Source organism: Brachypodium distachyon, chromosome 3 (assembly GCF_000005505.3).
Source record: "Brachypodium distachyon strain Bd21 chromosome 3, Brachypodium_distachyon_v3.0, whole genome shotgun sequence".
NCBI lineage: Eukaryota > Viridiplantae > Streptophyta > Magnoliopsida > Poales > Poaceae > Brachypodium > Brachypodium distachyon.
Window position 1 is genome coordinate 3,668,571 of NC_016133.3, and position 13,170 is coordinate 3,681,740.

A 13,170-nucleotide genomic window follows, 5' to 3' on the forward strand; every position below is an offset into this window, starting at 1 on the left:
AAAGAGTGAGCTACATCTGTTCCAGCCCATTCATTGCATCTAGGCGGCCCAGTGTTTTCAACCCATTCGTCTCATTTCCGCCCAGTAATTTCGAGCCACGAATTCAGAAACTAATTAATCAGGCATGCAGGTGATTTTGCTCTCAAACAAAAAAGGCATGCAGGTGATCTCCAGAGGATCGAGGAGACGAGGAACGGCGCAAGAAATTTTGTTCAGTTCTGCTAAAAGGTCAATGTCCTATAACACGTTGAGACCTTCCGAGAAATATGGGCTTGTTAATTTTCCTTGTATCGTCTACTTCTTCAGAAAATAAAGTTTGAGGTCCGCTTCTTCTTCACCCTCTGCTTATGTGAATATCGATCCCATGCGTGATACACGTTGTTCTGTCAGGTTTGAGTTCCTGTTTTATTATTCATACTAAAATCATGACAAGTATTTAGAAACGAAGAGAATACGTGCCAACAATTAAGTATTAACTATGCATTGAGCTGAGTTTAGAAGAAACAAACATGAATTGAGCTAGCCAATAGTACTAGCTAGCTAGCTGAAGTACCCAACTTAACATTATCCAGATGATGGATGTAACAGAACAGAGACACACACGACACACAGCTCGAATCTTATATACTTAATATTATCCAGATGATATGATGGACTATCTAGTTCCCAAACTAATGAATGTACTAGTCTTTCTCATGCATGCATGCAGATCATAACGACATATCAATCTTCCATTAATTCCCTCCACCGTGACCTTCTTAATTCCTTCCAATTAATCTCTCCACGCGCGTCGCAACGATCAGATCTCTGCAAATTACATACAGGTTTAATTAATTAATTTTTCATGTGCTAGCACATACACTTGTGAGTTAACGACTGACTTAACAGAAGAGTAGTTAATTAGTTACCAGAGGTGGAGGCCGTGGCCGGCGTGGAGGCTGCTGCAAGCCGGGTCCTGCAGGTTGGGCTGCGTCGGCTGCAGCCGGAACCCCGCCGCCGCCGCGGCAGCCTCGGCGGCTTGGAGCGGCGAGGTCAGCTGCAGCGCAGTGCTCGACGACTCCTCGCCGCCTCCGCCGCCGTAGTACGGCGTCGCCGGGAAGGCCGACGGCGGCAGCATCGACAGCACCGGCGACATCCCCATCATCTTCACCTCCCCGCCGCCGCTGCCCCCCACACCATGCTGCTGGCTCTCATTGTACTGCAACATAACACACAATTGTTGCAGCACAACACACACATGTTAATTTCCTTCAAGAACAAAATTTAAGGTTAATTATTACAGTACCATGCGGCACAGGAGAGTGTTCTGATCTTCCAAGATGTGCCCCTGCATGCAAATTTTTGAATTACTCAGTCAGTTTACGCACTCGGCGATTAACAATGTATTCGTACAGATATCGATCAGGTGTACAGATGAGATGGATTAACCATTCATATATATGCACATACCTTGCGACGTAAGTTGTCGGCCTGCTGGTTTATGAGCTGAATCTGCAAAACGTACATTTGACAAGGCAATTAGTTGCATGACACCCAGTACACAGTGCAAAAGTGAAATGATATGCTAAACATCATATCATATCCTGGCATGAAATTGAAACACCTTGTAATTGTACCTTTCTTGCCCGGACTTTGCTGGCGGACAACTCGAGCTGCTGTTCGATGTCTCCAACATCAGCGAGGGAGAGCGAGGAGAGGTCGTCGCCGGTGTACTGCCGGATGCCGCTCTCCAGCTTCTCCAACTCGTTCCTCATCCGTGTCATCTCCACAAAGATTTGCTGCACACGTAAGTGACGTGCATGCCAAAAACAAAATTAAAAATCCCCAATTCAAGTATTTATATGATGAACCCGTTAGCAAAAAGTTGTCATTGCATGATTTTCTTGTGTTAACCTGGTCGTGATTAATCTCCTCGAACTGGCTGTTGGTGGTGTTCTGGTACTGCTGGATGAGTTCCCTCAAGCTGCATCATCAGATGTGTATTTTCCGGTTAATTAAACGTACCATGTGTCGATTTCTAGATCTACTTGGTTATGAATTATGCTCTGTAATTCATGTAAAAAGTGGTCGACGTTGTTCGTCAGTACGATGGGTTTGAATTTGAGTTAAAAGTACTAATAATTGGTTTGAATGATTTGGTGAAAGGTTCAAATATAGATAAGTACTGTACTATATATCATCCCAGATCAAGCAAAAATTAAACCCTGAAAGGCTTGATCAATGACATATAGTATAGTATAAAAGATCTAGCATATTCCCTTCATCATCTGGCATGCATCTTCACTAAACAGATTACACATTACTTTGAGCTGCTATGTGAATAGAGCTTTGTATATAAACACAGACATTAATTCTTCTTACACATTCACGAGTGACTGAATTAATATACCTACTTTTTTTATGTGAAAAAGTTTAATTACCTAGCCATCTAGCTAGCTACTCTGGAAACTTAGCTAGGATCATGCGGATCTTGCTATACTTGAACACACTTGAGTGTGCATTTTTTATCGATTGTTGAGTACATTGTTCAACAAAATTGCAACATAAAGTTAAAATGAAGGAGGCTAGGGACAACTTAGTTGAGATGAAGTACAAGCAAATAGATCTCATACAGTACAGGATGAGCAAATTGATTACCTGAGAGAGAAAAAATTTATAGGAAAACCAGTCGATCTAAAGGCAAGGGGGGGACTAGTAACTACAAGGGGTAATATTCTCTGCAAAACCTAAAACACGGTTGGAAGAAAGAGGAGTATTTCTTAATTTGCATTACAGAAATCAACAAGAAACCGTTCAACACTTCAACAAATTAATCAATTCATAAAAAGATGTGTGCATGTAGCCAGTCGCGGCATGCAGATCCACACGAAGAAGGCGGCATGTGTAAGTAATAAGCCAAAGATGTAGAGAGAGATCGAAGTAGAGTAATAATGGACCTGGAAGTAGGGCTGGAGTACTCGAACATCCTGCCGGTGCTGGAGAAGATGACGACGCCGACACGGGCGTCGCAGAGCACGGCGAGCTCGTTGGCCTTCTTCAGCAGCCCTCCCCGCCGCTTCGAGAAGGTCACCTGCCGGTTCGTCGCGTTCTCGATCCTCTTGATCTCGATCTTCCCGCGCCCCATGCCTGATGCTGCCCTCACGATGTACCAAAATTAGTCCAAGAAGAAAGCAAGCTCTCGGGATCTCTCGCTCCTTGCAATTTCTGCTGATCTCGTGCTGCATGAGGAAGATCGAAGAAGAACAAGAACAAGAGGGGGTTAAAATGTTAGCCAAGCATATGTTTTCATGAGCTCGAACTGGATCTAGCGAGAAAGCAAGGCAGCTAGTCGTCTACATGAAGAAATTTCTGCAAAATACAGAATTAAAGGATGTGTAGATGCGGCCCTAGCTAGCTCTCTTCCAAGAATTAACTATGCCCCTAAAAACAAATTTAAAGTGCGCAGCAATCAGAATTAGAAATCAATGTTAATTTGATGCATGTAGAGATGCCGCATCCCGGCTTCAGCTTGATACAAATCTTCTTCCAAAGAATGAAGAACTTTTTTTTCCTCTTGTCTGAATCAAGAAGGGATGGAAGAAGAAGGTAGGAGCTGCAGCAGCAGCAGCAGCAGCAGCAGTAGTGTTGAGCCCGATCGATGGATGTACATACCTTGTGAATCGAATCGAATCGAATCGGCTTGGTTGCTTCAAAGGCTAAGGGAGGAGGTGCAGAAGGGGAGACATATATAGAAGGAGAGCAAGGTGTGTAGTACCGTAGTACAGTAGTAGTGCAAGGCTACTACTAGCTAGGTTTACAGTACTCCAGCAGCTACACTCTCGTCCGTCCTGCCTGACCGACCAAATTAAAGTAAACAAATTAAAGGGTAAATGCTCAGCGGTAATCTCATTGCATGCACGAACAGACACACACAACACACTTTAATTTGCTTACAGGGTATTAATTTACGCCGGTCGTCTCGCAGCACCGGTCAATTAGCAATGTTGATAAGGCACCACATTACTATATATATCGCCATGGCATTGCGTGATTAATTACCTCTCCTGCAGCCTGATCTACACTACTGATCGAGTTTACTTGGCGTCGTTAATCTCTATATATACTCTTCTCGTTTACACGATTCTTTTAATTTTTCCTTGAGAAATGCATGCATGTGCGCAATCATTGTTCCTTACTTGCACATATGTACTCTAAGCCGGCCGGGTCCTGCCGTCCTGATCGAGTCAAATGTGTACCGTGATCCACACATGACACCATGCAATGCATATATAAGCAGGATCAGTTCATGTGCGTGTTTGTGTGTAGTACATGTGCGAGTGTGCAATTTTGTGCATGCAATGATATCATATCGCAGCTGCACATACGCACGAGCCCCACACGCTGCTGCAGCAGCCAGTGCAGACCCATGGCAGAAGAATATATACACATGCGAGTCCGATCGAGGAGGCCGGGCTAGCCAATGCCACGACGTTAATTCCTTCTGCATGGGCTCACCACGGAACAACTAGCCAGTAGCAGCATGCAGCACAAAATTCAAAGTATTTCTATAGGATTTTTGGAGGATTCCAATCCTTTGGAATTTTTTCTATACGGATCGGTTGATTCAAAGGATTGCAAATCATAAGAACTTTTCCTTAGGATTCATTTGCATTAGATTTCATAAGAAAACTTTCATCCATTCCAACCTCTTTATTAGAATCCTACGTTTTTTCTATGCACAATCAAACATCATCCAAATCCTGTAGTATTTCTGATCACATGCCACTTCGATCCTGTATTTTTTCTATTCCTGCGTTTTGAAAATCCTGCGAATCAAACATGCCCATGAGCTAACCTAGCTGCTAGCTCGACCACGGAACAACCAGTGCGTGTACGTACATGGTTCTCTGCGCGTAGACGTGGACCCAGTCTGACCGTGTGGGGCCCACCCTGCTTTGCTTGCCCGAATTCGACGAAATGGGCAGTTTTTTTCCCTGGGCCGGCCGGAGACAGCGACACTGATCGATCCCATCAGTGATCGCCCAAGGAACAAACTACCCTAGCTAGCGCCTAGCGGTACACGGTTTTGCGTTTGCCTTGGTGGGGATTTTCCATGCCACCTAGTACCACATGGGGTGCTGGGATGATGTGTAGTCCTGCATGCGCTCCCGTTTGGGAAGGTGGGAATAAAAATTGGCAGAGATTTTCTTTCTTCTCTGGGTAACTCTCATTTTCATCCATCCATGATGCATGCTTGCATAGCTTACTCCATTTTTTACCCTTTAATTTGGTAAAATTATGATACAGTTTATTCCATCTACCGGAGCCTAAAATCGGGTTTATCCCCTAAGGCAGGATTTAGTTAGAATTGCTAGTTACTCGTTCCGTTTCAAAATACACCTCATATAAATTTGTGCACTTATATCAAGAAAATTCTCGTTTCTAGTGCCTGACCACTCATATTGTGTTAATAACAAATGCATGTGAGCAATTATTGGCCGGAAATGAGGTGTATTGTGAAACAAATGAGAAAAAACTATGCACGTTGTAATGTGAAATTGAGGTAGTACAGTACAGAGCACCCTCTCTGTCGATCATCCTGCGAGGTCTCTCCGCACGGCATGCGGCGCACGGGACGCGCAAACCCACGTCCAGTTCTCGTCCTAGTCACTCGCTTATTTAATTAACCAGCAATTTGAACAAATCAAATTCTTTCCGTCTTCTTTTCAGCAGCCAACAGTAAAAAAATAAAAAATCCTTTGAGCCAATTAGGCCAATCAAGATATCTTCGCTCCTCTTCAGGCTAGTTACCATTACAATGGATCCTGTCCCAAATTAATGCATATGCACATAAGCCCAATATACACATATTTATGTTCGTGCTAAAGAACTGTTCATGTTTGGGAATGTTTGAATTGAAATGTTAACAGTGCCATTTCTGAGCATATGCACAAAGAGCAAACAAGTATAACCAGCAGGCCACAAAAACTTAGATTCAGAACTGTGTAAGCATGCCAGTTAATTTTTAGATCTCCCTGCTCGGTCGTTGTACTTCCAGAAGTAAATGTTAGTAAGTGAGCATTCTCACCCACATCCACATCCACATCCACACACGAGACCCGAAAGTAAAAAAAAAATGTTCACATATGTCGTACTCTTTCTGCAAGTGCTGTCTATATACAGAAGGATATGGTTTCCATTTGTAATGCCCTGATAGAGAAAAGAAACCGCCTCCTGTTGCATCATGTGGAGTGCAAGTGTAGAACAGTTCACAATAATTCTCCCTTCTTTCCTGCTACTAATTAAGTTTGCGTGGAATCAGAGGGCGCCGGAAGTGGAAAAAGGTTGCGATGAGGAGGTTTAATAAGAAAGCTTATGCTACTATAAAATCTGATTTGCAACAACCACCACTTCACAGAAGCAATGACACTGGCATTGATGTCATGATGTGCCAACTGCCAAGAAGTAATCAAGGATGATGAGTGTTTTTTTTTTGTTTTTTTGCTACAGATGAGAGACAAGAGTTGCTTGATTTTAGGTACACATTTGATGTCATAAATGGAGTCTAACTAGTAGCTCCAACAGTTCAAGAGGCAAGCTCGAAAACACATCCGCTTGTCTCCGTCGGGTGTACTCCGTACATGTTGAGCCAAGAGACTTTAATTTGCATGCCCTCCATTATGCCATCTTAGGCATACCGATATTCCTCATGCTATTGCTAATAGTACAGTGCTGATGTTCTATTGATTGCTATGGCGCACTTGTAGCATTGTATCATCCATATCGTATCATTGGGAAAAGCAAGACAGAAGAACATAATTTTTTTATGGTAAAACTCAGGAATATATCTATCACCTTATAATGCTAGTAGCCTCCTTTGCTAGCATGTTGTTTGCCTTATGCCCTGTAACTTCATTAATTAAGGTGCAGCAGACCAAACTAATTAAGTAAAACCCCTACCACCTCATGCTTTTGATCTCTATTTCTTGGATTCTTAAAGACTGATACAGGGGCCTACCGACAACAAATATGACAGTGGATAAAGTATACACAGGAACCAAGAGCTAGGCTTATGAACATGAATCTGAAATTGCTGTATAGAAGGATAAAATTGTATGAACATGCCACACCCATGCACTCGCAGAGCTCATGAAGCAGGTTGGAGAATGGAAACACACATATTCAAAAGCATGTTGATTCAACGGTCACACATTAAAGCACAATAATTTCTGCCCCCAATATTCCTTGAAGACTGAGTAGACAGGCAGTTCTATCTTTCGCACAGACATAGGATCCATTACAAGAAAAGGAACCAACCTGTTTTCCATGATTCAAGAGTAGTCTTCATGCTTTGGTAACTGCCAAATCAGGAAGGCAGGACTCTTGAAAAGCAGGCAGCATGATGAGAGGTAAATGAGGCAAACAAACAGATGCCGCATCACATGCATCTCCACCAATCAATTCTTACAAGGCTCTTCATAGGCCAGCATCTCGAAAATCGGATTAGAAACTATAGGGGGGAAGAAGGTACTGTTACTACATCAGTTGCAAATCACCTACCAAATCACAATCTTTTCCTACTGCTGCCATATCAGTATCGAAACTACCATTAGGAACCTTGAGCTAATCAAGTAAACATCGCAGGCAACAATGATGGGCATAAATTAACATAATCATGAGTTTGGAGGCCCTAAGTTCAGGATCATGTCATAACTTCACTGTATCATCTCTTAGCTACTTTCAGGGAGACTGCTGCTGCTCTTCAGGGGTCTCTACCTGTTGCCCTTGAGGCTGCTGCCACGCATATGTCACTGGGTGACCCTGCTGACCACCATACATCATTCCTACTCCAGGTACCTGCTGTGCTGGAACATAGTAATAAGGATATGCTTCAGCTGGTGCCCCAGGAGGAGGTGGCAAGCCCACCCTTTGAAGCCCAAGGCCCTCTTCTTTCATGTCATCCCTAGGAATGATATCCACCAAGAAGTCATAGATGTCAGTCCTGGTAATGGCAGCTGCAATGTCATTCTTCTGCAAGGTCCGGCGCTTGTTCTCCTCAGTGTGCATCCATGACCTAAGTGTCAACTCTAAGATGAATACCTCGCAAGCCTTTGCAAAGACAACAGGAGCTTCTGCAGAGATCATTCGGACATCCTCGTCGGCCTTCATTATCTTCTTTATCCTTGCAAGTGGTAAGGTGTGGTTCTTGAAGTCAGCTGCCTGCTCGATCTCCACCATTTGGCTAGCCCAGAAATCACGGAGTTGCTGTTGCTGTTGTTGCTGCAGTTGTTCGTGGAATTGCTGAGCTTGTTGGTAGACCAGTTGGTGCTGAGCACTGAGTTGAGCTGGATTAGTGGGGAATGGCACTGTTGACTGTGCGCCAGGAGGAATGATGGCAGGAGCTCCAGGTACCATGCCAGGAGGCGGATAGGCAGCAGCAGGAGGATATGCTTGTGACCCAGCAGTAGCAACACCCATCACAGGCTCGGGCTGCGAGGATGGTTCCATGTGGGATCTTGTTCTTCCAAAATCAATGATCTTCCTAGCACTGGGAAAACAATTAAGGTACTGATCAGTGGTTGTCTAATCTAGATTAATAAGAAAAATCAGAACAAGATTACATGATATATCAGACAATTGTCAAATACATTGTCGATGTATGGGAATGCCCTCCTATATGAAACAACATTTTCAGGACAGAAATATTGGTCAAATAGGTTGAGTATGGACAAAGACAGAAGGCTCGTGCTGGACTACTTTAACAAATCAAGTTACATGGATAAGCATGAATCATACAGAGAGATCAGAGCCTCAGATCATCCATGTAGAGTATGAATCATATGTCTGTGGTTTTTCAATGCAAGTAGGTCACACACAAAAGGCACATAACCACACACCTTCAGTTGGGCTAAAGAGTCTCCCAAAATTGTGGTATTATGGTGGTCTATTCCTCCGAAATTAGTAAGGCGGTGTCATGTATTTGCGTAACCAGAAGGGGCTTTGAATTAAGTCGATATCACAGCTAGATGCCAAAACCATGTATAAAGCTAAAATAATGTCAAGGTGGAGTGACATAAAAGAAGGCCTTTCTTTATCTTTCTGTGCCACAGCTCACTTATGCGTACTTTGATGATGGAAAGCACAAAGTTTGCTTAACTAAATCCACAAGGTCATCAAGTTTATTACGTATAACCAAGATGCCAAGTGATTTACACTGTCATCTTGTCCTCTCTTTTCAGCGCCACTTACCCAAAGATGGTTTAGTACGTTCTCTAAAGGCAAATAACAAGTACCTTGATAGGATTTCCCAGAATATATCAATTGGGAAGTTTCATATGATTCACATGCTTGGCCTGAGCGAAGGAAAGCTGGCACAAGTCCCTGATGTACAGGGCACAACAAGGAATAATTTGATGCGCTCCAAAAATCAGACTGAGAAATGCATACAACCTAAAATTTTGTTCCGGGAACCTTGGTATAATCAATGCTTAAGAAATGTGGAAGGGATGCAACACACTCCACAACAATACTTATTTGTTCAAGTGTGAGATTTACCAGAAAAATCCTAACTAAGCCCATTCCACAGTGAAACTTGTATTTAAGAATCTTATTGAATTGGCACAGAACATAAACAGCATTGTAAACGTTTATACTGTAAATTTCTTACACTTATTTTGCATACATAGAAACCGCAGGATTGCACGACAAATTTAATACACTGTGTAAGCCAATTTATTGACTCTTATTTCTACAAGGATGCAGTCTGTCGCAAAATTTAGTTGCCTGGGGAAAAAACTGCAGTACAATATCGTTTTGTTGCAAAGAACAGGCACAACAAGCTATACCCCAGAAAACACAAAAACAAGCCATGCCCAAGAGAAAATATCTTCGATGTATAACTCAACTAGCCTGATTACGGATCACAGTGCCATCGCTTGGCCATGGTGATGGACTCATGGCTACTGATGAATTTATCCATTAATAAACTTCCGAAAGCGCACAGAATTTTCCAGAGGAGTACTACTAATTTTCTAAAACTGAATTACTCTCCAAATCGCACTAATCGTACCGATTCAGCAGGCACGGAGCAGCCAGTTAACAGATAGCACATCAAACATACACGGAACAGCAGAGAAACTTCCGATTAATCTAAGCACGCACGCATGCATGAACTCTGATGGGATCACGCGCGGACTAGAGAGGAATTGGGGAGCGGGGAGCGGAACAGGGAGGAGAGCCGTTACCGAGATACCCTCGGATCTCCTGCACGGGAGAAGGAGGGCGGTGGCGAAGTAGGGTGGTGGTGGAGGGCCCCTGCTCCGATGGTGGATTCTCCCAGGTCCTCGGCGGCGTCGGCGGAGGGAGAGATAGAGAGAAAGGGGAGAGGGACGGGAGACCGGGTCGCCGTCGGTCAAGAATGAAGAGAAGAGTCAAGAGAGAGAGACTGCTGCACAGATTATTTATTTTCGGTAATGGGCCAAGAATGAAGAAGAAGAGAGAGCCCTTGTTTGATGGCCCGTAAATCTGCATCGGTTGGGCTGAAAGCCTGACATCGTTTTCTACAGTCCGTGGGCCTTGAAAATGCGTCACCTTTAGGCCTGCACATGTTTTTGTTTCCCCTAAAAAAAAGTTTTTGTTTTTATTTTCTGAGAAAACCAACAGGCCCTCTCAAAAAAAAAACCCAACAGGTTTTAAGTTAGGTCTGAAAATTAACACTCGTACACTTTAAAAAGGGGACACTAAACATTCGTACTCATCCCGTCCAACAAAAAATGTCTCAAGTTTGAAAATTTGGATGTATCTAGACATGACTTGGTGTATAGATGCATTCAAATTTAATCAAAATTGAGACATACTTTGTTGGACGAAAAAATACGATTTTTTTAATATAAAACGTAGTTACAAAATAAATAAATAAAGAATATGAGGAGTATCGCTAAAATCAAACTATGGCAAGATTGCTTTCTTTTATATTCATATCCAACACAGAAAACATTGGACTACATAAATTTTATGAACTGAGACGTCGCTGTGTGATGAAGATGTTTTATTTGTGCAAATTAAGAAAACTTGCTAACCAAAGCTAAACTTGAACTACTCCGTATAAGAGAAGAAAATTACGGGCCAACTTAAACTGTTTTACAGCCCATGGAGAGTGCTGCGGCTAGTGCGAACGTCTGAGCAAACGCCTGCTCGGAACTTCGGAAGTAACACTGGATCTCCAGTAAAATTCCGACCGGAACGGAATCAATGCATGTCACCGCTGTGGGTGGCGAGGCAAGATCCAAACGGGGGCAGCCGGGGCCACAACCACAAGGGCATAATGCCGTTTCACGTCGATGTCATGGTGTCGTAGGCTATCGGTGGCAATGGCAGGCAGAGGCACGGCATCTTCCTTCTCCGCCCGCCCGCCCCCACCGCCGATACCCGATCGGTGGCAATGACGCCGACAGATCACTGCACCACCAGAGGGTGAAATTCCAAACGGCAATAATTAATTGCAGCCACCGCCGCGTCAATCCCCATGGCCATGGCGTACGTCACCGCCGGCCGGTGTGGCAGGCAGGCACCCGCCGCTCGCGCGCATTCATTGCGCCGCGCAGTACTCTCAGACTCTGTCCTCCTATCCTTCTGCGGCCCAGAAACGAAATGATACTGTATACTATATCTCTCGCGATCTTGCTAATCTGAGCGTGGCTCGACTCTAGGAGAGTCAGATCGACCGAACAATGAACTTCTTCCCATCTTAATTTACAATCATCTTGGATTCTTGATTTCCCTTTCCCCTCCCCTCTCAACCGGAAAGTGTTTCCTTTTTTTTTGACAAAAAAGAAGTTGCCTTTCCAGCTTCCAGAGGTTGAGGAGGAAAGGGAAAGAACCCAACAAGTAAGGGCGGCGAAACAGCGGAAATTAGCGGGGCTAATGGCTGGCGGCGGTTGGCCGGGCCGTGACGAGGACGGTGGGTGCGCCGGCGGCGGCGGACGGCGGAGGGAGCACGAAGCGGGAGGAGAAGGTGTAGCTGTAGTAGAGGCTGGCCGCGTCGGCGTCGGCGCCGTCGGAGTCGAAGTTGCGCGCGTAGCTGAGCGGGTCGTACTGCTGGCACCCGCGGAGCGCCGACGACGAGGTCGGCCTGGCCGCCGCGCACAGCGCCTGCCTGCCCTGCCGCCGGAGCCGGCGCACCAGCCGCCCGAGCCCGCACCCGCCGCCGCCGCAGCACCGCTGGGACGCGTGGCCGCCGTGGAGGCAGGACGGGGCTGTCGACGGGGCGCTCTCTGCTGCTGCTACTGCTGCCGCCATGGCCGCGCTGGGTTGGCAGTGAGGATGGAATGGATGGATCGAGACCTGCGACGGTCGCTTGTGATTGTGGGGGGTGATTTATGGTAGGTAGAGAGTAGAGTGTGCCGGCCATTTATAGAGTCATCCTGCCTAAAAAAAACTTTTTGATGAAAGATTGAGCCTGCTTAAAACTTGTACTTCCGAAGTCTAATAAAATTTATCTCAACTTTTACTAAATTTGAATACATCTTTATAATAAATCATGTTCAGATACATTCAAATTTTGACAATCTTAAGACATCTTTTGTTGGACGGAGAGAGTATTTGGCCAAAAAGCAGTAGTAAGCTTTCAAAAAAACTTTAATTACCGATATCTTTCAGGGTGCTCCTTCTTTACGAAAAATATTCTTTCAAATATACTTGGAAAAATAAAAATTCCTACTCCATGTATATTTTTTAGAGCGACTAGATCGGGATAATTCTTAGTTAAAATCTTCATAAAAAATATGCAATGTGTTTTGGAATTAAGGTAGTATTACTACATCGTACAAATATGAGGCCAAAAAAGAATTTCGGAGCAGTAATGTCTAATTTTGAAAGGAAGCCAGTGAAGTTTTGGCGTTAATATCGCAAACAGGAATGGGTGACCTTTTCTTAAAGATTGCGAGGATGGGGTTCTCTTTAGTTGTTGTTGACGTTGTTGGGCAGTGGATCTGGAGGGAAGGGAACAGAATGGTGGCGGGCAGTCCCAGGACGGTTGGCAGTGGAGCCACGCGGGTCGGACGTCATGGACGGATGGACCCTCCCTTGTCGTACGTACGTAGCGCCCAGCGTGACAGGCAGGCAGTCAGGCAGCCACGTCGACGCATTGTCCTACGCTACTTCGTACGCCGCCCCGATCCGATCCCATCCCCA

The 13,170-nt window shown here is 44.6% G+C and overlaps 3 protein-coding genes across 5 annotated transcripts; all 3 read right to left on the reverse strand.

The window, feature by feature from the left end:
* Positions 1-452: 452 nt before the first annotated feature.
* On the reverse strand, positions 453-3,723 carry LOC100822441 (MADS-box transcription factor 29-like). Of its 3 annotated transcripts, XM_010235331.3 has the most exons (8): positions 3,652-3,723; positions 2,937-3,218; positions 1,894-1,963; positions 1,617-1,778; positions 1,450-1,491; positions 1,286-1,327; positions 909-1,198; positions 453-807 (listed from the first exon to the last, which is right to left on the reverse strand). In XM_010235331.3, coding segments are annotated over exons 2-8 (795 nt in total). In that variant the 5' UTR covers positions 3,125-3,218; positions 3,652-3,723; the 3' UTR covers positions 453-806. The 3 variants fall into 3 exon arrangements, with proteins under 3 accessions (XP_010233633.1, XP_010233632.1, NP_001288325.1); XM_010235330.2 differs by lacking the exon at positions 453-807 and having other exon boundaries at positions 905-1,198; NM_001301396.1 differs by lacking the exons at positions 453-807; positions 3,652-3,723 and having other exon boundaries at positions 905-1,198; positions 2,937-3,124.
* Positions 3,724-7,154: 3,431 nt separating this feature from the next.
* Positions 7,155-10,419, reverse strand: LOC100838294 (nuclear transcription factor Y subunit C-4). Its single transcript, XM_003570111.4, has 2 exons — positions 10,224-10,419; positions 7,155-8,527 (listed from the first exon to the last, which is right to left on the reverse strand). The coding sequence occupies exon 2, from the start codon at positions 8,485-8,487 to the stop codon at positions 7,720-7,722; it is 768 nt and encodes a 255-aa protein (XP_003570159.1). The 5' UTR covers positions 8,488-8,527; positions 10,224-10,419; the 3' UTR covers positions 7,155-7,719.
* Positions 10,420-11,690: 1,271 nt separating this feature from the next.
* LOC100822752 lies at positions 11,691-12,343 on the reverse strand. The gene has a single exon (XM_003570939.4). The coding sequence runs from the start codon at positions 12,274-12,276 to the stop codon at positions 11,899-11,901; it is 378 nt and encodes a 125-aa protein (XP_003570987.1). The 5' UTR covers positions 12,277-12,343; the 3' UTR covers positions 11,691-11,898.
* Between the last annotated feature and the right edge of the window lie 827 nt (positions 12,344-13,170).

What these genes read in the sequence shown, in the direction of transcription:
- LOC100822441 (XM_010235330.2), bottom strand. Translation starts at nt 3,124, where the DNA reads ATGGGGCGCGGGAAGATCGAGATCAAGAGGATCGAGAACGCGACGAAC. An exon ending in TACTCCAGCCCTACTTCCAG is followed by an intron (nt 1,964 to 2,936) that starts GTCCATTATTAC and finishes CTGATGATGCAG; the next exon opens with CTTGAGGGAACTCATCCAGC. An exon ending in CCGACAACTTACGTCGCAAG is followed by an intron (nt 1,328 to 1,449) that starts GTATGTGCATAT and finishes ATTTGCATGCAG; the next exon opens with GGGCACATCTTGGAAGATCA.
- LOC100838294 (XM_003570111.4), bottom strand. Translation starts at nt 8,487, where the DNA reads ATGGAACCATCCTCGCAGCCCGAGCCTGTGATGGGTGTTGCTACTGCT.
- LOC100822752 (XM_003570939.4), bottom strand. Translation starts at nt 12,276, where the DNA reads ATGGCGGCAGCAGTAGCAGCAGCAGAGAGCGCCCCGTCGACAGCCCCG.